The sequence below is a fragment of the Zalophus californianus genome, chromosome 11 (assembly GCF_009762305.2).
Source record: "Zalophus californianus isolate mZalCal1 chromosome 11, mZalCal1.pri.v2, whole genome shotgun sequence".
Taxonomy (NCBI): domain Eukaryota; kingdom Metazoa; phylum Chordata; class Mammalia; order Carnivora; family Otariidae; genus Zalophus; species Zalophus californianus.
The window spans coordinates 107,783,969-107,806,242 of record NC_045605.1 but is presented as its reverse complement, the minus strand read 5'-3'; the positions used below and the strand labels follow the sequence as shown (position 1 = coordinate 107,806,242).

The window sequence follows — 22,274 nt, the reverse complement described above, 5'->3', positions numbered from 1 at the left end:
CCCTTCTCCCCGCTCTCAGTATCTTATCTCCTCTGCCTCCTCTCCTTCTCCCTCCCATTCTCCCCTTTTGGAAGGAATGGAAGGTGGGGGTGGGGGGAGACACTGAGGCCTTCCCCATCCCTTCACTGTGGGTGTTAAAACAAAAACCCCTTGGCCCGCCTCCCCACCCTGCCCCGCTTGCCTCCTGCGGTTCTCCTTGTTGGCCCGCCCCCCTTGCCCAGCAGGGGGCACGCACCTATCTTAGCCGCTCGCCCCGGTGCCTGGCGTGCGGTGGGCACAAATGTCTGGGGGGGTGAATGAATCTGAGAGGCAAGAGGGCTGGTCAGGCAGGCGGGTGGGAGGCCGGGGGAATCCGGCCCCTGCCTGCCCAGGGCCGCTCTCCGTGCTCTGCTGAGCTCTGGGCCTGCAGCTCCGGGGCCGGCCGGGAAGGTCCTGTCCTGGACCCCCTCTTGCCCCCTCCCCTGCCAGCTCTTCTCGGGGGAAGGAAGCAGTGACCGTGTGGCAGCCAGAGAAGGCAGGATGCCCCTGGCCTCGCTGGCGGAAATGAGGTGGAACTTCACTAGCAGACTTGGTGCCCTTGTGCGAGCCCCGGCGCGCCCTGCCACATCCCCACGCATCCAGCCGGGCCCAGGGGCCACATCTGGACTCCTCCTCCCGGCCCAGTTCCTGACTGCACGCCTCTGCCCGCAGGTGTTCCGGAGCGGAGAGGGCATGGGCATCCGCCTGGATAACGCGTCTGCCTTCCAAGGGGCTGTTATATCCCCACACTATGACTCCCTGCTTGTCAAAGTCATCGCCCACGGCAAAGACCACCCTACGGCTGCCACCAAGATGAGCAGAGCCCTTGCTGAGTTCCGAGTCCGAGGTGTAAAGGTGAGAGGCTGTCGGCCCTGCCTGCCTCCAGGCGCTCTCGGGCCTGCCCCAGTCCTGTCCCTTGGCCTCTCTGCCTCTGCTGGAGCCCGGCCCCTCAGCCGCCCTGGGAGTGGGCCTGGGCTTCTCAGTCCTCGGGGGGGGGGCCTCGGCCAGAGCCAGGAGTCTTGCTCCGGGGAGCCCCACGCTCCTTCTTGTCCTTCTTAGGTGAGATCACCTGGAGTCTGTGTTCGATCCACATATTACAGGCCTCCCTTCTGGAAGTTCTGATCACACAGGTTGAGGTGCGGGCCCTAGAGCCTGTGCTTTGAACAAGCTCTCCGGGTAGTTCTGAACCCCAGGAAAACCCTGGGTGAGAGAGCACAAGCCTGTGTGGACAAGGTCACTTTGCATAAAATGAGCCCCCTGTCTGCCCTCACTGCCCTCATCCCCTGGCCTGGCACACAATGACATCGTGTTGGGTGCCTTTGGGACCGCCGGGAAGGGAGGCTGCAGCTGGAGGCCTGAGCCAGGGCAGAGGGAGGCACGGGGCCCAGCTGCTGGGCAGGCACCTGAAATGCTCGATGGCCTCTTGGTTCCCCGTGTGTGTAGCTAGAGACGAAACCACAGCCACGTGCTGTCTTGTCCTTGAGGCCAGCACTGCCTACATACCCGTGGGCATCCCCAGGGCAGATGCTGCAGGCAGCCGCCCTGCAACACAGGAAGAGCAGGGAGGAGGGCGCTGCCCTTCGTGGGCCGTGCCGCCCGGCCCTACCGTGCGGTGGCTGCTGGGCAGGCCCGTGCCTCATCCTATCCTGGGAGTGTCCAAAGGATGGAGCCCAAGGCAGGGGATGCCCTCCCTGGCCTGCCGTGCATGCTGTGCGCTGGGGCCCTGGCTGATGGCCCCTTCGTGTCACTTCCTCCTGGCTGCCTCCGGGCCTCCCTGGGATCCGGGCTCGGTCGGTGGGGTCAGGGCCTGCAGGCAGCACTGTCCTCTCGCCCGCCAGCGCGGCTCTGTGATGCGTCCTGGCAGGGGCCCTGAGGGGGTGCAGAAGCCTTTCAAAAAAGCACTTGGGAGGGAAAGAGGGAGGAAGGGAACTTGTGGGGCCGGTGCTGGGTCAGCCGCCTCCCCTCAGGCCCTTGGCCCACCTCCGAGGGGATGGTGTTCCCGGGGTGTCGGGGTCTCTGTGCTCTCCCATGGGAAGCCTCAGGGCTCCTGGCCTGGGGGCTGTTTCCTGCACACATACAGAGATGTGTTGTGACGTCCTGTATTCAACCTGCTGCTCTCTGAGGGGCCTTAGTGTTCCCAACACGGTGTCCTAGGGGAGCTTTTGGGGCCGGGTGGCCGGCATGCACTGTGACCCTAGCGTGGAGCCCGACTGCCCCACCCTTCACCCGCCTGCCCTTGTTGCTCTGTCATCCTTACCAGTGCTCCGCCCCCCGCTGGCCCCTGTACTTGTGACCCCTCGGGCCACCGGACCTTCCACCTGTCCCCCAGCCCGGCAGGCTCATGAGGACCCCCTGCCTTAGATCCCTGAGGGCGGAGAAGGGGCCACGGGGCCCACAAGGAGGAAGGTGGGAAGGCCAGCTGCGGGGCACGTGTTTCTGGTTCCGTGGGGCATCAGAGTCCTCCCCAGACGTGCACCCTGATGAGGCCGCTGGCTCCTGCCACACTAGAGCTTCCCGCACCTGGCACCTGGCAGCTCCTTGCTCCTTCTCGTCTCCCCTCAGCCCTGTGCCACCTCTGCCTTCTCCCCACAGCCCCTTGGAGGGTTCATCCTCTCTTGCTATTCTGTTGAGGACCTTGTTTCATTTATTTAAACCAGGATCTCTCTTGGGCCACATCCAGGTATGTGTTCTGCGGCTGGGAGGGCAGGCGCACGTGTGTGTCAACACTGTGCAAACCCACCAGTGTGTGAGCTTGGCCAGCACACGTGTATGCGCACACACCTATTGTGCAGTTCTCCCTGAGCTGCCCGTTAGAGCCACGGCGGGCCTCACACACACACGCCATGCGCCCCTTGGCACAGGTACGGTGGCCGCCACAGTCTGGGCACTATCACGGGCCAGTGTCCGCCCTCCGCAGTGCGGCCCAGGCACCTGCATGTTCTTAAAGTGTCGGGGGAGGGGGGTGGCTGCCAAGCGCCGTGGAGAGCCACACATCTGCAAGCATTTGTGTCTGGAGCATCATTCCTCCCAGCTGACGCTCGGGAGCTGTGGTTGTTCAGAGGCTGGCCGAGGCTGTGCCCGGGGCCAGAGGCTGGCAGGGATCTTGGGTCGAGAGGAGGCAGAGCAGGGCACTGGCCCTGCGGATGTGGGCACCCCCCTCTTGCCCTGGTGTTTGCCCCTCCAGTGTCCAGCAAGGGTTTGACTCAGCCTTTCCAGACAAGCCCCGAGCAAAGCCATGGGGTGGGGGGTGGGGGGGGTGGGAATCCGTGGAGCAGCTGGGAGCTCAGGGCCTCTAGCACTGACGAACCTTCCAGAAGGTCTTGGGCTGATAGCAGGGCAGTGGGATTCCAAGCCTTTTCCAATCCTTCTGGGATAACATTTTACAAATCCAGAAGATGCCCTGGGAGATGGTGAATGAGGTTGTACCCAATGGAAGCCATGAGAACTTTCCTACTGAGTTAAGAGTGTTGCCAGCCAAGGTCCGTTCACCCTGAAAGGCTGTGCCATGGTCCCCTTGCCCGTTGCCACTCTGTGCACCCTGGCGTCCATGCCTCCACGAGGATGTCACATCTTGTCCACATCCTGCCAGGAAGGGCTGTTCTCTGCACTTACAGAGGCAGGCATAGGGCCCAGAGGGCTCAGGCACAGCCTATCCTCTTCTCGAGGGGCTGGTCCGGCTCACCTGGGACAGGAAGCACCAGTCCCAAGCACCTGGCTGTTAGATGAGGCTGAGGGCACCCCGGGCTGTTTGGGCCACCTCTGTGGGGCTGACAGCCCCAGGCCTGACCCTGTCCTGTCTGTGTGCCTCTGCTGGCCCACGTTCCCCTCCGCTCTCAGGGAGCCTAGCAGGATAAGTCAAGGCTAGCACTGAGGTGTACCCAACAATTTTATTATAAAGAGAAACAAGATTCCCGCTTGGTGGCAGCAGCCCCTGCCTCGGTGGCTGTGAGCACCTGTTGGAGGAACGCGGGTCTGGAGGCCAGAACCAGGGAGAGGGCCCCCTGTCCTGCCAGGTACAAAGGGGGCCTGAGGTACCAAGGGTAAAATCAGGAGGGGCTCCCAGGCAGTGCTGACCCACCGGGCCCGGCAGCTGCCCTCCCCATGCCCTCTGCCCCTTCCCCGGCCCGCCCCGGGCTGACTCCCTTCCCCATCACACCACACTCTCCTCCAGTTGCTCCGTGCTGCCCCCAACCCCCCGGCACCCTGCCCCGAGCAGCCCCCCATGCACAGAGTGGCTCCTCCGGGCCCAGGCCCCTCCAAGGCGCCTGGCATAGCCGTAGCACCCGCCGGCGTCTCCCAGGTCCAGGGAGCAGCTGCGTTGCGGCCGAGGTGGTGGGCTCCTCGGCGGGTGGGCCTTGGGTGTGGGGCTGGGGCCTCCATTGGTCTGGGATTGGACGTGGCTGAGCTTGAGGGGGAGGCGGCCATTCCCGGCCCCCCGGCCCCGAACCAGCAAGGCCACAGTGAAGACCAGTAAGGCAGCCACCAGCACGCCCCCCACGGCCACGGTCAGGGTCCCGCCCAGCACGTGGGCCTGCAGGGCGTGGCACAGGGGTGCAGCCGGTAGCGTGGAGAAGTGGGCACAGCCCAGCAGCCTGGTAGCTGTGAGGTCGGAAGGCCCAGCGGCGGGTGACAGGGCCAGCAGGCAGAGGTCATAGTCGGCACCAGGGACTAGGTGCTTCAGCAGGAAGTGGTGGCTGGAGGCTGGGACAATCCTGCGGGCAGGGGTGGGTGGTCAGAGCCTAGTTCCAGGCTCTGACCCCAGCCCCCACCCCTTCACTGCCCACCCCCCACCCGTGCCGCATGCTCCCCAGGTCCCAGCTCAGAACACTCCCTGCCCGCAGGGCCACTTGGGCCTCGTTTGTTGACTCAAGAAGGCAGAGAAGCCAAGACAGGCATGCATGTGTGCAGCTGGGGACAGAGCACGGGGACAGACGGGCGTGCGTGTGTGTGTGTGTGTGTGTGTGTGTGTGGACGCACAAGCCCAGGGCAAGCCAGGGAGGCGGTGTAGAGTCACGTGGCCAGAGCCAGAAAGAAGGCGTCCGCGTGGCCCAGGCTTGTACGCTTCCGCACAGAGACCCCAACACCGGCTAGCCTGGACTGAGAGAGCTCCTGGGTCACTCCCCACCTCTCCCTGGGGCCTGCCCCTCCCCTCCCCCTGCAGGCAGCTCAGAAGCTGAGGAGGGGTGTGTGGAAGTGGAGTGCGGGAGGGGTGGAGAAGGGCCCAGAGGGCAGTTGGGAGCGAGGCTGGGGCTGTGGGCTGCAGAGTGCCTCCTCACCGGTAGATGAGGGTCTCGTCCTCGCTGCTGTTATACTGGATTTGGAACATCCACACGGGGTCTGCTGGCCGCCCCGGCCCCCAGCTCACCAGCCCTGAGGTTGCGGTCACTTCCGTCACCTGCACAGCTGGCTCAGACTCTAGTGTCCCCTCGCCCTCGGCAGCAGTGCGGGCCGAGGCAGCAATGTCCGAGGGCCCCGGGCGGCCCCCCTCCGCGCTGCCATTCCCGCCATGGGGCAGGGCCAGCACCCGGAGCTCCACTCGGGCAGTGGCCTCCCCAGCAGGGTTGGTGGCAATGCAGGTATAGCCCCCTGCGTCCCCAGAGCCCGTCACCCCGATCTCCAGGGTCCCGTTGGGGAAAGCCCGGGCTCGGGAGGAGTTGCCAACCAGCCGGTCATCGGGGCCAACCCAGTGCATGGTGGGCACAGGGTCGCCGAGCGCCCGGCAGCGCAGCGTAGCCCGCTGGCCCTCCAGCACCCAGAGGCGCTGCGTGTGGCGCGCAATGAGGGGTGGCTCGCAGGAGAACTCGCCCTCAGGCACGGCCCAGAAGTAGCGGCCGGCCAGGCCTGGCGGGGAGGCGCACGTCTCCAGGTCGTCGGGCCGCGCCAGCCGCCGTAGCCACAGGAGCTCACAGTTGCAGTGCAGGGGATTCCCGCTGAAGCTCAGCACCAGGGGGGCGGGCGAGGCCTCCGCGTCGCGCCCCCGGGAAAAGAGCGGGTCGGGGGCCAGCGTGGCCAGGCGGTTGGAGGTGAGGTCGAGGCGGGAGAGCTGGCTGAGCTGGGCGAAGGCGCCCGGGGGCAGTGCGTCGATGAGGTTGTGATCCAGGTTGAGGGTGTGGAGGGCGGGCATGGCGCCGATGCCAGCCCAGGGCACCTGCCGCAGGTTGTTGTAGGACAAGTCCAGGTCCTCCAGGCTGTCCAGGAAGTCGTCGAAGGCCCCAGGCGAGATGCGGCCCAGCTGGTTGCCACTGAGGATGAGGTGCTGCAGGTTGACCGGGCCCCGGAGGCTGCCGGCGCCTAGCTCAACCAGCCTGTTGCCATCCAGGTGCAGGGAGCGCAGGCTCTCCAGGTCCCCAAAAGCGCGGGCCCCGATGCGGGTTATGGCATTGCGGGACAGCGTCAGGTCCACCAGCCCCGTCATGTTTCGGAAGTCTGGCGGCCCCAGGGCCTGGATGAAGTTGTCAGCCAGCCGCAACTCCACAGTGCGCCGGTCCACGTTGGGCGGCACAAACAGCAGGCCTCGGTGGGCACAGAGGGTGCTGAGCGACTCGGACAGGTTCTGGCAGACACAGGGCAGTGGGCAGGCGGCCGCTCCACTGGCCAGCAGCAGCAGCAGGACTGGGGGGGCCATGGTGAGCGCCCTGTAGGGAAGGGCCAGAGCCCAGGCACAGGTGGGGCGGGTGCAGGTGCCCACTGTGCCTGCGACCCAGTCCCAAGGGCCAGCTTCCAGAGCCTGGCCTGGGGGCGGGGGGGGGGGGGGGGTGGTGGTGGTGGTGGTGAAGGGGGGTGGGTCAGGGTCAGAGGCCCCAGGGGCCCCCCACCCAGGGCTGAAAGAAGGCTGGGGCCTGCAGGGCCAGGCCCCCCAGAGTAAAGGTCACATTTCCCAAGCCAGTAGGGGGTTCCTGGCTCTGGGGACAAGGTGCAGCATGAAGCAGGAAGCGGAGGTGGGCACTAGAGCAGGGAGGGTCCCGGAACTTCCTTTCTCTGGCGTCTCCAGGAACCGCCAGCCCCCTCCCTCCGCGCCATCCCCTCCCCCGCCAGGGAAGGCGCCCTCACCGCCCCCCCACAAGCCCCTCCCGTGGCCCGTCGCCCCTCCCTGGCCAGCCACCGCTGCTGTGCCCCGCGGCCCCCTCACCTGGTGTCTGTAGCTCAGGGGGCGCGGGCCGGCCTCCCTGTGGGCCTGGCCAGCCCCCGCCGACTCCAGGCGGCTCTCCCGCGGGGGCGAGGCCAGGAGCTGACCGGCCGCCCGCCGCGCGCCCCCCTGCCCATGGCGCTCGGGCCCGCGGCCCCGGCTCACTCGGTTCCCGGCACCTTTTCCCCGCGGCTCGCGGCGGCGGCGGCAGCGACAGGCAGGCGGGTGCGCGCCGGCGAGCACGCGCTCCGCGGACACGCACGTGGAGGGCGGACAGGGAGGGGCGCACGGGGATCCACCCGGGCCGGCTGGCTCCCGAGGTCACGGGGACACGCGGCCACCGCAGCGCCCACGGGTGGCTCCCGGTCACGCCCGAAGCCCGGGCCGGCGCGGGCCCGCCGCGCAGTCCCCCGGCGCTGCCGCAGCGCACTCACCCTGGCACAGGCGCGCGCACCCCCGGCCACCCTGGCGCCCCGGCATCCTGCACCGCACGGGCGCCCGCCGCCGCTGCGCGAACCGTCACTCTGCAGACAGCCAGACAAAGCGCCAGCTCGCGGGCCCCTTCACCATCTCCCAGAGACGGGAGCCTTTGTCACATGTCGCTGGCACCCTCCCCAGCACACCCACACATGCCCACACACCCACACGTCCCCGCACCCACAGGCAGGGCCGGGCGCAAACCCGCACTGTTGTTGGGACCCTCACAGACACACGCTGAAGGTCATAACCGTTCTGCATCACCGAGTCACGTGGAGGGTCCCCAACAGGCACGGGGCCTGGGGTGGGGGTGGAAGTGAGGGGCTGGGGCGAAGCCCCCGGCAGGCCGGCTGCGGGGTGGGGCGGAGAGGGCTCGGCCTCCGGGCTGGCGCCGTGCCCCTCCCTCCCCCCCCTTCCCGGGCTCCCTGCCCCGCCCGGCGCGCTCGGGAGCCAACCGGTCTCCGCCTCCGGCCCGATTGGTCCTGCGCCGCGCCGTTTCCCAGCAGGCCGGCGGTGGCACGCTGTTTGAAGCTGTGCGTCAGTGGTCCTCGCCGCGCCGGCAGCCCCTCCCTCCACCTTCTGCCGCTGTCGGGCCGTTTTCCTGGGAGAGCGGCCCAGGGTGCGCTCGTCTGGGCTGAGAAAGGGCTCCCGGCGGGGGTGCGGTGCGGGGAAGAGTTTCCGGCTTCCCCCCTCCGAGTGCCGGGGCTTGGGTGTGAGCGCTGAGGGCTCGGAACCAGGTAGCGCGCTCCTGGTTCTTCGGGAAACAAGGGGAGTCGCCACTTCCTCCAGGTATCTCCTAGTTGTCAGGCTACCTGGACACCCCCCCACCCTCGTCCCTTTCCCTTCCCTGCAGACATGATTCCTCGGGGCTGGGTGGGCCAGGACCCCTGGGAAACGGAATTCTGATTCTGCCTGGTACAGCAGGTTGATCTTAGGCAAGTTATTTAACCGCTGAAACACTTGATTTATCTTGGCCAAGGAGTATTAATTACGCTTAGTCACGTGCCTCATGGGGCTGAGAGGAGAGATGTAGCCTGTGAGGGGCGCAGCTACCTGGCAGCTGGAAGTCCTTCCTAACTGTTGCCACTCCCAGGGCCTCAGCTGTTGCATTTGTAAAATGAAGGCACTGGATTCTAGCCCAGGTCAACTCTGATGCTCAGAAGCGTGGGATATCTCTGTCCCTCTCTTCACCTTCAAGAATGTTTTCATTCACTCCAAACAAACCAGTCTACTAGCATCCATCACAAGCCGCTCTGTGCTGAGAGTTGGGGTACATCAAGAACCAGATGGGCCTGGTTCCTAATCCCCCACCGGGCTCACATATTACATAGGGAAGACCGATTTCCCACAAAATCACAAAGGGGGAGGGGCCTACAAATGGGAGATGTAAGGTGGAACAGGGGAGGCCTCTGAGAATCCCTCTTACCCCTGTGTGGTTCTAGGTTCTTTAGATGGCTTAAATTGGTTTTATCTTCTCAAAAGCCATGCCTTGGCCCAGTTGAAATGTCCCTTTAGGAGGGGCAGGGACTAGTCTCAGGGACAGGTAGGTGAATCTGTCACACCAGAGAGGTATGAGGCAGCATTGGCTGGGTCCCACTCTGCAGTGACTGTGGGGGAGGCACCTTTTGCATCTGGACTTCCAGGTGATAGGAGCGCGGGGTGGGGGGAAGGGGCACAGGTAGAATTTCTCAGAGCGGCGGCAGGGCCCAGCAGCATGAGTCCCTACTGAAGTTGCCAACAGCGGTCATGAGTGGGTGACACGGGATGCCTTATCTGAAGTGACAGCCATGTGTCACAGGCACATGCACATGCACGCTCGAATTCCACCCACGGGGCCTGGCAGTCATGGGACATCGCTCCATGCTGCCTTCCAGGCTCCCTTGTGGCCTCTAGATGGGACTTGGCCGACTCCAGCTTCATGCTGTCTCCCCACAGTTCAACGAGCAGAAATGACCCTTGTGCACAAAGCAGGTGGACACAGATACGTCAGACAGCACCCCTGACCCCAGAACGCTCCCAGGGCTCCCAGGCGTAGGAAGAATGCAGACAAGCAAAAGCTGAGGCCTAGGGAGGCGCTTTCCAACAGCTGATCCCACAGAAGCCTACTAAAAAGGGGGGAGGGCCCAGCTCTTGTGAGGGTGGGAGGTACAGACAGAGGCCTTCCAGTTCAGACTTCGAGGAAGCGCCCACCAGGCCAGCGCAGAGGTGTGGCTGCATGAGAGCACAGAGAAGTCTGGTGTGGCTGGAGGGGGCTGTGACTTGGAAGCCTGGCAGAAGGCATGGCCTAGAGACAAGGGGTCGTAGAGTCTAGAGATGGCCATGGTAGAACCATCTGGCTTGACCAGTGACACAGGAGTGGGTACTGGGGGTGATGGAGTGTAGGTTTGTGTAACCGGGTGGGCAGTGAGGCCCCGAGCAGAAGGCAGAGGAGGACTGGGTGAGGGAAGCGGACTCTGGACTTGATGAGCTTGTGTGAGGGCCACACAAGGAGAGGTGCCCAGGAGGCATTTCCACTTTAGGGTCTTGGCTCTGGAGCCGGCTGCCCAGGATGGGGCCACCCAGGGGGAATGTGCTGAGTGAGAAGAGGCCCAGTGACAGCTCTGAGAACTCCATCCTGTAGGGGTGAGAGGAGCCCCCAGTGGGGATGGGGAGGAGGAGAGCAGGAGGCTGGGGGAGCTGTTAGCAAGCGCAGGGTGGGAGAGGGCCCGCGGGAGTTAGCCACCAGGCTGGAGCTCAGTGAGGATACCAAAGTGTGGTTCTTGGGGGCAGAGGGTTGCAGGGAAGGGGGTCGCCGAAGGTAGGGACATTTGTCAAGAAGCGTGGCTGCTTTGTGTCATGGTGCCGTGGGAAGGGCCTGACCCATTTTCCGGGCTGTGTGGAGGGGAGGTACTTAATTTCCAGATCCCTGAGGAAGGAGGAGGTGATTTGGCACAGGCTCTGGGGCGAGCAGAAGGGGAGGAAGTGGGCTCAGCCCCTGAACAACTTAGGGGACTCTGCCAGAATAGGGGGTTGGTGAGGAGATGGGGAACTGTCGTCCCACAGGGAGGCCTCAGACCTCAGCCTAGTATCCTGGGGAACGTGGGGGGAGCTGTGCTGGCCCAGGGTGGCACCCTCAGCCTCCTCTTTCCCCAGCCATGCTACATGGTGACACCCTCCCACCCACCTCTGTCCTGCAGACCAACATCCCCTTCCTGCAGAATGTGCTCAACAACCAGCAGTTCCTGGCAGGCACCGTGGACACCCAGTTCATCGACGAGAACCCGGACCTATTCCAGCTGCGGCCTGCGCAGAACCGGGCTCAGAAGCTGCTGCACTACCTTGGTCCGGCCCCGAGACGGCCCTTCTCTCCCCTCCCAGATGCCTTGCTCCTGGGCCCCTGCCTAGAAGAGCTTCCTAGCACCCACTGTCCTTGCTCTCGTTTTGGTCCGACACCCTCCTCCTTTGCTTCACCCTCCCACCTTGCCCACCTTCCTTGCTCCTGATCTTAGAGATGTCCCCTTTTCTGTCCATGCGGCCCTCAGTAGATCCCCACTGCCTGGACCCAGGAGGCCCTGGCTTTGGAGGGGACTGGGGATCCTGGAGGAAGCCCTCATCCCCAGGCCCATCCCCTGTCACTTCTGCCCTCAACTCGGACTGTCCCTAGCCCTTCCTGATCCCGCTACCCACTCTCTCCCTAGGTCATGTCATGGTGAACGGCCCAACCACCCCAATCCCCGTCAAGGCCAGCCCCAGCCCCACGGACCCTGTTGTCCCTGCGGTGCCCATAGGTAGGTGGGATTCATTGTGCCAACTCGGGGAGACAAAGAGGAGGCTCTGCTGCCTGAAGGATGGGTACTAATGCCCAGGTCTGCCCTAGGCCCACCCCCGGCCGGTTTCAGAGACATCCTGCTGCGGGAGGGGCCCAAGGGCTTTGCCCGAGCTGTGCGGAACCACCCGGGGCTGCTGCTGATGGACACGACCTTCAGGGATGCCCACCAGTCACTGCTGGCCACTCGTGTGCGAACCCACGATCTCAAAAAGATTGCTCCCTATGTTGCCCACAACTTGAGCAAGCTCTTCAGCATAGAGAACTGGGGAGGTAGGCTGGAGGGGGGCTGGAACGTGGGACAGCTTCTGGAAGGAATTGGGTATCCAGTGTGGCCCAGCCACCGGCCACTCCAGAGGCTAGAGATGTTAACAGCGAGGAAACCAGTGAGAAGTGAACAAGGCCTGGTGTTCATTAGTTCAGCAGTGACTGGGGCCCACTCTGGGCACGTCTCACAGAGCTGGGACCCTGGTAGCCTAAGGTCAGGGAGGAGCGACCAGTCTGTTCGTTACGGCACAGAGAATTGGTGGCAGGACTGTGAAAGGGGGCACAGAGGACACTGATCCTGAGCTACCCTGAGAGCAGCAAAGGGAAAAGTCTGCAAGGGCTGGGGCAGGGACGTGAGGGACCTGACGACACGCGGGATGGGGTGAGGGCTGGAGGCTCAGGCCGCAGAGCTGCGGGTGTGGTGGAGGCCCCGGGGAGTGAGGGGCTGACCCGGGCCTCTTGGTCCCTGTGCAGGAGCCACGTTTGATGTTGCCATGCGCTTCCTGTATGAGTGCCCCTGGCGGCGGCTGCAGGAACTCCGGGAGCTCATCCCCAACATCCCATTCCAGATGCTGCTGCGGGGGGCCAATGCTGTGGGCTACACCAACTACCCCGACAACGTGGTCTTCAAGTGAGCCTGGGGTCGGTCGGGGGGCGGTGCAGACACTGTAGGTGCCGGGCCCCACTGCAATGGCCTGCACGCCCCGAGGAGGGCTTGACACCGAGCCTCGTAGCTGTCCCCAGCAAGGGCTGCCATCTGGCAGTTTCATGGAGTGCGAGTTACAGCTGGAGAACTGGGAGGACTTCTAACTCATGGGGCAGTGGAAGCCTCAGGGCTCCTTCGCTCGGTGCTCTTTCTCCCTCAGGCTGTCACTCTTGCAAAGAATCTCCAGCTGATTCTTCTGACCTGGGCAGACTGAGCTGCACGGTACAGATCGACTAGGGCAGGACAGCTCTGCTGGAGGCCGGATGCCTCTGGGGTGACCCTGCCAGGCCCACACTGGGGTGCCCCCCCCCACACACTGGCTCTGTGGATGCCACTCCCCCTGCCAGGCCAGGGCCCGAGCCAGAGAGGGAGCGGGGGGGAGTGAGATGGGATTGACCCTTGGGCTCTCCTACCCACTCAGGTTCTGTGAGGTGGCCAAGGAGAATGGCATGGATGTCTTCCGGGTCTTTGACTCCCTCAACTACGTGCCCAATCTGCTCCTGGGCATGGAGGCCGCGGGCAACGCTGGCGGTGTGGTGGAGGCCGCCATCTCCTACACCGGTGATGTGGCTGACCCCAGCCGCACCAAATACTCCCTGCAGTACTACATGGGCTTAGCCGAAGAGCTGGTGCGGGCTGGCACCCACATCCTGTGCATCAAGGTGCCTGGACCCCTGCACCCCGCCCCAGGATTCCCCCAGCCCCTTAGCCATCACCCCCACAATATGTCCCCCTCATCATGCCCCCTCCTCACCGCCTCTTTCCTTCTTGCCCCAGGACATGGCAGGGCTGCTAAAGCCGATGGCCTGCACCATGCTGGTCAGCTCCCTCAGGGACCGATTCCCCGACCTCCCACTGCACATCCACACCCATGACACATCAGGGGCAGGTGTGGCAGCTATGTTGGCCTGTGCCCAGGCTGGGGCCGACGTGGTAGATGTGGCAGCTGATTCCATGTCCGGGATGACTTCACAGCCCAGCATGGGGGCCCTGGTGGCCTGTGCCCGAGGGACTCCCCTAGACACAGGTAGGAACAGCGGGAGTCCACGGCCACTCCCCTCACGGGTGTGTCCTCAGTAGTCCTAGTGGAGTCTGGCCTTTGCTAGAATCCAGATGTTTCCTGACCTTGCCTTCCTCACCCACATCTGAGATGGGGCCTGCGCTGGCTCTGGGGTCCTGGGAGGAGCACCTGGGAGCTTAGCATATTTTCCTGGCCTCCCTGCAGGGGTGCCCCTGGAGCGTGTGTTTGACTACAGTGAGTACTGGGAGGGGGCCCGGGGATTGTATGCGGCCTTTGACTGCACGGCCACCATGAAGTCTGGCAATTCGGACGTGTACGAGAACGAGATCCCAGGGGGCCAGTACACCAACCTGCACTTCCAGGCACACAGCATGGGGCTTGGCTCCAAGTTCAAGGAGGTCAAGAAGGCCTATGTGGAGGCCAACCAGATGTTGGGCGACCTCATCAAGGTGAGCTAGGCCCAGTGCTTTTATCCCTGCTTCTGGGCCTCCATAAGATGCCAAGCATCCTAACCCAGGGGCTTTTCTTCTTAGGTGACACCGTCCTCCAAGATCGTGGGGGACCTGGCCCAGTTCATGGTGCAGAATGGGCTGAGCCGGGCGGAGGCTGAAGCCCAGGCAGAAGAACTGTCCTTCCCTCGCTCCGTGGTAGAGTTCCTGCAGGGCTACATTGGCATTCCCCACGGGGGGTTCCCTGAGCCCCTCCGCTCTAAGGTAGGAAGGCCCAGCACAGTGTGAGGGCGGAGGTTGGGTGCAAGCATCAGACCTGACCCTCTTGCTTTGTTCCCCAGGTGCTAAAGGACCTGCCAAGGGTAGAGGGGCGGCCTGGAGCCTCCCTCCCTCCACTAGATCTGCAGATGCTAGAGAAGGAGCTGATAGAGCGGCATGGGGAGGAGGTGACCCCGGAGGATGTGCTCTCAGCAGCCATATATCCAGACGTCTTTGCCCACTTCAAGGACTTCACGGCTACCTTTGGCCCCCTGGATAGTCTCAACACCCGCCTCTTCCTGCAGGGACCCAAAATTGCAGAGGAGTTTGAGGTCAGTGGCTCTGGCACCTGTCTACACTCCACCCCAGCACCCCTGCCCCTGCATCCCTAAGGACACCACATCTAGAGCTCCAGGCTTTGGCTTGGCTGTCACCCCGCTTCACAGGCTGTGGGTACCCAAAGCACCCTGGACAGACCAGGAGGCTAGGCCTTTACAAGTGAGGAGCTGAGGCCCAGGGTTAGGGGACTTGCCTGGGACTGGGTCGGGGGGCTGCTCTACCCAGACTTGTGTGTTCTATTGTCCCCCACCCCCAGCTCTGAGCTTCCGTGCCTTCCCTGCAGGTGGAGCTGGAGCGGGGCAAGACCCTGCACATCAAAGCCCTCGCCATGAGTGACCTGAACCGGGCTGGCCAGAGACAGGTCTTCTTTGAGCTCAATGGACAGCTGCGGTCCATCCTGGTCAAGGACACTCAGGCCATGAAGGTACAGTCCCCCCCACCCCTCTAGGCCCAGCCAGGCAGTAGGGATGGGCAGGGCCTGTGCCTCATGTCTCCTTCCCCTCTGCCCTGTCTACAGGAGATGCACTTCCACCCCAAGGCCCTGAAGGATGTGAAGGGCCAGATTGGGGCACCCATGCCTGGGAAGGTAATAGACATCAAGGTGGCAGCTGGGGCCAAGGTGGCCAAGGGCCAGCCCCTCTGTGTACTCAGCGCCATGAAGATGGAGACTGTGGTGACTTCACCCATGGAGGGCACTGTCCGCAAGGTCCACGTAACCACAGACATGACACTGGAGGGCGATGACCTCATCCTGGAGATTGAGTGATCTTGCCCCAGGTTGGCAGCCTGGCCATCCCCACCTCAACCCTTCCATAGACACTGCGCTGCCAGGGCAGGCCCAGGCCAGCCAGTGCCCGAGGTCACAAAGGCCTAGCCCTGGAGCTCCTGTCCTCAGCTGCTCGTGGCAGGGGACAGTCTGCCTGCTGCGGCACATTCCCTTCCTCCAGCCATCTGTCTTTTCCCTGCTGGACAGCTGCTCACGTAGTCATCTCTCGCCAAATAAGGGTCTTCTCCTTGTTGGGAGACTACAGGTGGTGGGCCTAAGACCCAGGGGAGCAGGTTTAGGGGTCCTGTCTCCTGGGAGGAGACCTAGGCTCCAGGTCCGGTCCTGAGAACTTTGCTCAATAAAACTGGCTTCCCCTGCCCTCCATGCCGGGTCCTGTGCAGCACTTCCCCCCCACCCCCCACCCCAGCGCCACTCAGCAGAGGGACAGGGCTGCCTGTTGGGACTCCCCATGGCAGGGGCAGGTCAGTTGTATCCTCCTTGGAGGGTAGGGAGAATAGTAGTGTTGGTTTCAGCCGCTATGGAGCGCCTACGGTATATGCACCCCAAACAGGAGCAGTTGTACTGAGAACTTGGGTAGAGGGGTGCTGTTCTAAGCACTAAACGCCCATTAACGTAGTGAATCAATCACCCGTTTTATGTAAAGGGAAATGGAGTCCTAGGAAGGTTAAATAACTCGTCTAGGACCCCAGAGCTGGTAGGAGGCAGAGGGTTCAGACCCAAGCTGTCAGTGGACTCGCTTCCCAATCACACTGCTTTACTTCCTAAACCCTGGGCCAGCCTTCCCACCCCGTTAGTCGAAGACTGCATGCAAACAGACGCCAACTTCTAGGAGGTGGGCAAAACCCTTGGACGTGGGAACCTGTGGGTGAGGGTTTAGTGGGAGGTTAGGAGTATGGAGTCAGTCTCAGGATCTAATCCTGCCCATTCCCATAACCAAGCCCTCGGGAGACTCCCTCACCCGCAGGGGGACAGCAACCCTGCATGCGTCACTGCACTGCTGCCCACCCCCACCCCCCACAGGGGAGGTGAAATGGGGGCACCGGGCAGTTCCTGAGCAGGAGCATGAGAAGGGGTAGGGCACAGCCCAGGTCTCCCAGTCTCCAGGGGACCAGGCAGGCAGTACACCCCCAGCACCCTGCCAGCCCAGTGCTCTTGGGGCACCACAACCTAATTTGGGGGGCAGTTTTGGGTTTCCTCCTCTTTGGACCCCAAGATCCCAAAGGTACACTCTAATAAAACAGGGCCGTGCTCACCCCCCTCTGGCTCCCCAACAGCTGCTACACAGGCCAAAGACAGGAAAGCTTCCACAGCAGGGTAGGTGTGTGACTGTCATGACGACCTTTTAGATCCAGGTGGATGTAGTGTAGTCACAGCCAAGCTGGGGGTGCCCTGGGGAGTGACTGCACACCCATTTCCTTTCAACCACCAGCCTTGGGACTGGGACGGGACTTGGGACCACCTCTTGCAGTCTAGAGAGAGACCTCAAAGTATAATATTCTTTTAAAAGTTAAAGTCCCAGGGGCAAGGGAATGAAAACCATTCAAAAAACAAGAGGAAGGGCAGGTAGAACACTAAAGTTCTAAGAAAAAACCTTGAGTTCCAGTGTTGCTCAGCAGGGTCCTTGGTGCTCTCCGGGCTGCAGTCTTCGTTCTGAGTTCCTCCAGGGACTAGACTAACCACACAGTGGCAAAGGCCAAGCCAGAAAAGCCTCTACTCCCAGTGACTCTGAGCTGGTTCCTCTCCCATTTGGAGCCTGTTTATTCTTCCTTGTGTAATGTGAGGCTGGTAGACTTTGAGGTGGTCCTGGTGGAAAGCCTACAATCGACCCTCTACGCTCTCAGGGGACACAGGTTGGAGGCTCCATCGCTGGGGTCAGGGCCCTAGGTTCCATTCCCTGATCCTGGGAGCCAAGAGGCCCTAGGCTGAGCCGAGTTCACATGTGGCACCTGCAGTCCCAGGTCCACCTGTGCTAGGACTTGGGGCATGGCTGAGAAAGGAAGCTGCAGACCCAAGGCATCTGAGGACCCCATCCTATCCTTGACTTCAGGGAATTGTGCCTACCAGGCTGAACTGCCCAGAGGTTAGTGTTCAAAGTAGCCAAGAAAGGTGGTGGGCACATTGAGACGAGATCGGGCGTGTTTGGAGTGGTATGGCCGTAGACTGGCGGGCACATTCAAAAGACCCCAAATAGATTGATTTCCAAAGGTTCAAGGCCATGTTACCCAAGTTAAATCTCTTTAATATCTCAATACAAAGTCCTGATGCAAAAAGACAATGAGAAAACCCTGGGAAGTTGGGGGGAGGGATTTTGTAAATTCCACCCCCGAGCAGCTTTTCAGAGGCAGATGGGGGCAGAGGAGCTCAGAAAAGCAGCAGTCCAAAGTGAGGAAGGGAGTGCACGGCTCCTGGGACCTGCCCCTTGTCCCCTCACCCCCAGCTGTTCCTCAACCTCCTTTGGAGGGGGGCTGCACCCTTTGGGTATCTGCTCCTTTCTCTTGGTCCCTGGGATTCAACTAGCTGTGGCTTCAATCCCCTACAAAAATTCCTGAGATCTCGGGGACCCCAGCCAGCTCCTCCCCTTGCAGTACCCCTTGGTGGGGAGGGGCTGCGGAGCCCGTGAGAGTTCATCGGAGCATGGGTCAGGAGCATGGGTCAGGAGCACAGGGGAGCCTCTGAGTCCCCTGCCCGCTCCAAAAGCACACAAAGGGGAAGGCTGCCGTAGAGCTTGGGGTCCGTGAGGGGCTGGAGCAGAAGCAGGAAGAGTCCCACACCCAGAGCATAGCCTGCCAGCAGGGGCCGCCTCTGCGGATGCTCCAGGGCTGCGCACACGGCAGGAAAGCCCATGTAATTGCAGAAGGAGTGACAAAGAACCGGCCCAATCAGGTGTCCTAGGGAGGGGAGATAGAGCAGCTTTTGGAGCATCCCCACCCCCTTCCAGGGCTAATCACCCACATCCCTGAAACAGGACATCAGTGACCGCCCACACACACCACACAGCCTCCGCTCTCCCACCTCTCAGACCTCACCAGGCTGAAAGTCCTGGTTCTGCCAGTCTCAGACCACAGTGGAAGAAACTTGCCACTCCTACAACAAACAGCATTCCCATTCTCCCACCCACTCCTGTGGGCCCCTGAGCCCCCGGCGGCGGGGCGGGGAACGACCCGTCAGAGACTGAGGACCAACCTGTTCGGATGAAGAGGAAAGCAGTGTAGGCACCGAAGACCGCTGTGTAGGAGAACTGGAACGCTGGAGACGGGGAGGCCGCGAGTGACCACACCTGCATGCTCTTCCTGCCCCAGCACTGCACACCCATCAGCCAGAGACATCCCCTTCCCCCGAGGGCAGTGGCTGCCTGCCCCAGGACCTATGGCTCTCCTCTACACCCCAACTCCCATGGCAAGGGGCCCTTCTAATACTGCAGCCCCTGTTCCCAAGTCTTCCTCCAGAACGGCTATCAGGGACACCCTTACACACCCCGACCCAGGACTGCCCCAGGCAAGCTTTCTAGGACTCACCTGCAGACAAGAAGATGCTCCCCACGCTGCTCTGGCGGAAACGAAGCTGCTCAAAAATGTGGTGAAAATGGGCTGGGAGAAGGCAAGAACTAGGTCACATTCCTCTACGACTGCCTTATAGGCCGCACCCTTGCTCTAAACCCCCTTTTTGGCTCTCGTGCCGGGAACATCTCAACAGGACCAGGCTAGACACACTCACCAACTCCAAAGAAGAGTGGGCAGGTGAACACAGCAGGGCCCAGGCCCGTGCATGGTGCTAACATGGGCAGCATGCAGGCCCGGAATACCAGTTCTTCTGTCAGGGGTGCAATCACTTGGTTCCGCAGCCAACGCATGTCTGTGAGGCAGCGGGCCCAGGAGCGAGGGGCTAGGGAGGGGATTCAGGACCAAGAGTTAGTGACTAGCTATTGAACAAAGAGATCCTAGAGGCCCCAAAGGCCCCCCTCCCACAACCTTTCCCTGGCCAAACTCAGATTAGGTATCAATACTCCTGAAAACAGGTAAGAGTAAAACTTTATCATCACACCCAGCACAAAACAATGTTTCAAGAGGACTGAAAGGAAAGGTATTAGTATCTGAGGCAGAATATCCTGGTAGTAAATTCTGGAAACATCAAAATCAGAACTCAAGACCAGCTCTGATTTGAGCCAAATGTTAGAGAAGAACCAACATTCTTTAGTCCACACAAAGTACTGTTGCGGCTTCCTAGGGGACTCATTGGATGTCAGAAACCAACTCTTAAGGCCATCTACTACATGTTCCCATTTTACTGATAAGGAAACAGGTATCTCCTACATCTCCTGTCCATGTCCTGCCACAAACCCACCTACTCCCTTTCTCAGCTGGGCTGCCTGTGCCTACTTTTTCCCTCAGCCCTAAGGACTCACCTAAGACAACCTTCAACCCATCTGCCAGATCACATGGACAATCCATAGAGAGCTGCATCAGTGGGCCCAGGAAAAGGATCTGGGGACAGGAAAACGAGTGATCAAAGGAAAGGCTTAAACCATAATCCACTACCCTTGCTCAGAAAAGACCTCATGAGACTTCAAGCCTCCTGTTCTCAGCCAGGATTTCCCACACATGCGTACCTGAGGGCCAAGGGCCATCTCACAATTTCTGCGGCCCCTCAAAATACGGACACAATGGAAAAAAAAGGCCATGGAAAGGAACATCATGCTAAAAACAAAGAGAAAAATAACACGGGCACTCACCATGGTCAGCAGCAGGGGTAGCAGTGCTGCTGGGAAAATGCCCTCCAGCCTGAAGCCCATCAGGGTGAGCAGGGATGTGCCTGGCTGAGCCACAGGAAAGGAGGCATCAGTCTTGCTCTCTGCCCGCTGAAGACCCCAGAGATCCTCCCCTCTTGCCCTCTGCCCCGCCTCCTTCGCACCTGGATGCCTGTGAGTTCTCTCCAGAGTAGCACGCAAAGGGGCGAGAGACTGGACACCACCAAGACGCTAGTAAAACGCCGCTTGATGACGGCAGGATGGTCCCTACGGAGGGAGCAGTAAGTTCCGGGGGCCCACAGCCGCCTCTGGATAGCGCGGCCCCGCCCCCGATTCGCCCAAGCTCCGCCCACAGCCCCGCCTCGCGGAGGCGCGGGTTCCGGCCGCGCGCGCAGCCCCCGCACCTGGGCAGCTCACTCTTCCAGACGTAGAGGCTGCCCACGTAGGAGCAGGCAAGGCTAAGACAGGAGAACACTGACACCCAGCAGCACAGCCCAGGGCCTGGACCGCCCAGAGCCGCCGACTCGGGCTGCCGTTCCGGCCGCGATACAGACAGCAGGCGCAGCCCATCCCCGCCCAGCGCCGCCATCGCGCCCGGACCCGCGGCGCGCACCAGTGACGCGATCCCGCCGGCGCTCGACCCGCGCCTGTCGGAAGCGCGGATGACGTCATCCGGCAGCGCGGGCGCCCCGCCCTGACCCCGCCCCCCAACACTGAAACAGAGGCGGCGCGCGCAGAGCAAGTTTATTGAACGAGAGACAGCACGCGGCGCCAACAGCTGCTGGGGAGGCGTGGAAGCACGGGGCGTGCCGGGGGGTGGGAATCCCCAGCTTAGGGCTCAGGGCCGGGACTCAGCCACTCGGATAGATTGGAGACCTCCTGCTGCCAGAGCGAGTCCTGCAGGAGGAAAGGGAGCCCGGAGTGAGGACCCCTCGACAGCGGCCGTCACCGCCTTCCCGCTGCGCCCTCCACTGCGCGGCCCTCGCCCGGTTACCTCCAGGCTGTCCCCGGGGCTCCCCCTGCTCCCGCCAGGCGTCGGGGAGGCCCCTGTGGGCTTCGTGCGGCACGCGGCGGCCTCTGACGGGCTCCGGGTCCTGGCAGAGTGGAAGGCCCGCGTTTCCTCCATGCCCTGCCGGAGGCAGCCCCTCTTGAGCCTCTTGTTTTCAACTTGCTCGCTGGTCCCTAGGCGAAAACAAGCCCACTTTTGCGCCTACGGCCCGTGCTAGAAAGACCCCTGGGGCAGAAGAAAGGGAGGAACTGGTCCCGGCTCTCTTGCCCTCCCACCTCAAATTCCTTTCAATCAGGTCTGTCCGGATCAAAACGCAGCTCCCGGCCTTAAGGCTGAGGCAGCAGAATGGTTTCAGTCCTCACTTGGGGCTTACGCCCACTCATTCAGTACACACAGATTTCTTGTGGAGTCCAGCTCCTCCCTCCCTGCCAAGCTGTGATTCCCCCTCCCTGAAAGCCAGCCTCCCCTCTCCCTTCGTAGCTCACAGTACGTTGAGCAGTGCCCATTAACTGATGGACTTGTGCAAATTTAAAGTGAGTCTGTACCCATAGATTCCTTCTAAGCAGGTCCTGAGAATGTAGCTCAATGAGCTGTTTCTGGGTGAGGCTCACAAATGCTAGGAGGAATGCAGAAGTGTGTACAAAGCCCAGGGATAGAACACAGAAAGAAGCTGCTATTCATCCCTAGAGGTGAAGAAAGGTTTCCCTGAGATGTCTGAGCTGGGTTTTTAAAGGATGAAGAGAAATATGCCAGACCAACAAGGGAAAGGAAAGGAATTCCAGGTAGAAAGATGCAAATATCCAAAGGCATTAATTAGTATCCCACATAAAATGCAACATGGTGGGGGGGGGTCTAGGAGATGAATCTGAAAGGGTTAGTAGGAATCAGAAAAGACTAAGAAATGGATTTTTATCTGTAGAAAACAGGCAGTGAGGAATTTTAATAAGCACTGGAGATGTATTGTTAATTTTGTATTTTAGATTATTCTGTCAGAGGTGTGGCTTAGAGTCAAACTAGAAACAGGAAGACCTCGGGGTGTCTGGGTGGTGCAATTGGTTAAGCATCTGACTCTTGGTTTCGGCTCAGCTCGTGATCTCAGGGTCATGAGATGGAGCCCCACATGGGGTTCTGTGCTCAGCATGGAGTCTGCTTAAGACTCTCTCTCCCTCTCCCTCTACCCCCTGTGCATGCAGGCACGTGCTCTCGCTTTCTCAAATAAATAAATCTTTAAAAAAGGGGGGGGCGCCTGGGTGGCTCAGATGGTTACG

At 61.6% G+C, this 22,274-nt stretch overlaps 5 protein-coding genes across 22 annotated transcripts in view; 2 read left to right on the top strand and 3 right to left on the bottom strand.

The window, feature by feature from the left end:
• Positions 1–15,614, top strand: part of PC (pyruvate carboxylase) — a 99,443-nt gene extending 83,829 nt beyond the window's left edge. For all 13 annotated transcript variants that reach the window (XM_027581524.2, XM_027581531.2, XM_027581527.2 and 10 more), the window contains 12 exons: positions 691–873; positions 10,798–10,942; positions 11,299–11,388; positions 11,478–11,699; positions 12,168–12,324; positions 12,821–13,061; positions 13,177–13,426; positions 13,625–13,869; positions 13,954–14,133; positions 14,211–14,459; positions 14,750–14,890; positions 14,984–15,614. In XM_027581524.2, the coding sequence (XP_027437325.1) occupies positions 691–873; positions 10,798–10,942; positions 11,299–11,388; positions 11,478–11,699; positions 12,168–12,324; positions 12,821–13,061; positions 13,177–13,426; positions 13,625–13,869; positions 13,954–14,133; positions 14,211–14,459; positions 14,750–14,890; positions 14,984–15,232 (2,352 nt within the window). In that variant the 3' untranslated portion in view covers positions 15,233–15,614. The remainder of the gene's footprint in view (positions 1–690; positions 874–10,797; positions 10,943–11,298; positions 11,389–11,477; positions 11,700–12,167; positions 12,325–12,820; positions 13,062–13,176; positions 13,427–13,624; positions 13,870–13,953; positions 14,134–14,210; positions 14,460–14,749; positions 14,891–14,983) is intronic.
• On the bottom strand, positions 3,890–7,284 carry LRFN4 (leucine rich repeat and fibronectin type III domain containing 4). Its single transcript, XM_027581536.1, has 3 exons — positions 7,148–7,284; positions 5,295–6,653; positions 3,890–4,730 (listed from the first exon to the last, which is right to left on the bottom strand). Exons 2-3 carry the CDS (start codon positions 6,641–6,643, stop codon positions 4,169–4,171), a joined length of 1,911 nt encoding a protein of 636 aa, XP_027437337.1. The 5' UTR covers positions 6,644–6,653; positions 7,148–7,284; the 3' UTR covers positions 3,890–4,168.
• LOC113915507 (atherin-like) lies at positions 7,263–8,383 on the top strand. Its single transcript, XM_027581545.1, has one exon. The coding sequence runs from the start codon at positions 7,280–7,282 to the stop codon at positions 8,342–8,344; it is 1,065 nt and encodes a 354-aa protein (XP_027437346.1). The 5' UTR covers positions 7,263–7,279; the 3' UTR covers positions 8,345–8,383.
• A 1,860-nt stretch (positions 15,615–17,474) lies between the features above and the next one.
• Positions 17,475–20,734, bottom strand: RCE1 (Ras converting CAAX endopeptidase 1). Of its 5 annotated transcripts, none has more exons than XM_027581540.2 (8): positions 20,402–20,726; positions 20,162–20,264; positions 19,983–20,066; positions 19,656–19,734; positions 18,968–19,135; positions 18,769–18,840; positions 18,437–18,499; positions 17,475–18,141 (listed from the first exon to the last, which is right to left on the bottom strand). In XM_027581540.2, exons 1-8 carry the CDS (start codon positions 20,584–20,586, stop codon positions 17,906–17,908), a joined length of 990 nt encoding a protein of 329 aa, XP_027437341.1. In that variant the 5' UTR covers positions 20,587–20,726; the 3' UTR covers positions 17,475–17,905. The 5 variants fall into 5 exon arrangements, with proteins under 5 accessions (XP_027437341.1, XP_027437344.1, XP_027437340.1 ...); XM_027581543.1 differs by having other exon boundaries at positions 18,437–18,554; positions 19,983–20,062; positions 20,402–20,563; XM_027581544.2 differs by having other exon boundaries at positions 17,789–18,141; positions 18,437–18,543; positions 20,402–20,734.
• The window catches only part of C11H11orf80 (chromosome 11 C11orf80 homolog), a 105,871-nt gene continuing 104,266 nt past the window's right edge, over positions 20,670–22,274 (bottom strand). Inside the window, exons 15-16 of one of the 2 annotated variants that reach the window (XM_027581538.2) lie at positions 20,992–21,179; positions 20,670–20,894 (exon numbers count right to left, since the gene is read on the bottom strand). In XM_027581538.2, the coding sequence (XP_027437339.2) occupies positions 20,829–20,894; positions 20,992–21,179 (254 nt within the window). In that variant the 3' untranslated portion in view covers positions 20,670–20,828. The remainder of the gene's footprint in view (positions 20,895–20,991; positions 21,180–22,274) is intronic. The other variant, XM_027581537.2, reaches the window with a different exon arrangement.

What these genes read in the sequence shown, in the direction of transcription:
- LOC113915507 (XM_027581545.1), top strand. Translation starts at nt 7,280, where the DNA reads ATGGCGCTCGGGCCCGCGGCCCCGGCTCACTCGGTTCCCGGCACCTTT.
- LRFN4 (XM_027581536.1), bottom strand. Translation starts at nt 6,643, where the DNA reads ATGGCCCCCCCAGTCCTGCTGCTGCTGCTGGCCAGTGGAGCGGCCGCC. An exon ending in GACGAGACCCTCATCTACCG is followed by an intron (nt 4,731 to 5,294) that starts GTGAGGAGGCAC and finishes CCCTGCCCGCAG; the next exon opens with GATTGTCCCAGCCTCCAGCC.
- RCE1 (XM_027581539.2), bottom strand. Translation starts at nt 20,586, where the DNA reads ATGGCGGCGCTGGGCGGGGATGGGCTGCGCCTGCTGTCTGTATCGCGG. An exon ending in GAGAACTCACAGGCATCCAG is followed by an intron (nt 19,735 to 20,161) that starts GTGCGAAGGAGG and finishes TCCTGTCCCCAG; the next exon opens with ATCCTTTTCCTGGGCCCACT. An exon ending in TGGGTTGAAGGTTGTCTTAG is followed by an intron (nt 19,136 to 19,655) that starts GTGAGTCCTTAG and finishes TCCCCTCCCTAG; the next exon opens with CCCCTCGCTCCTGGGCCCGC.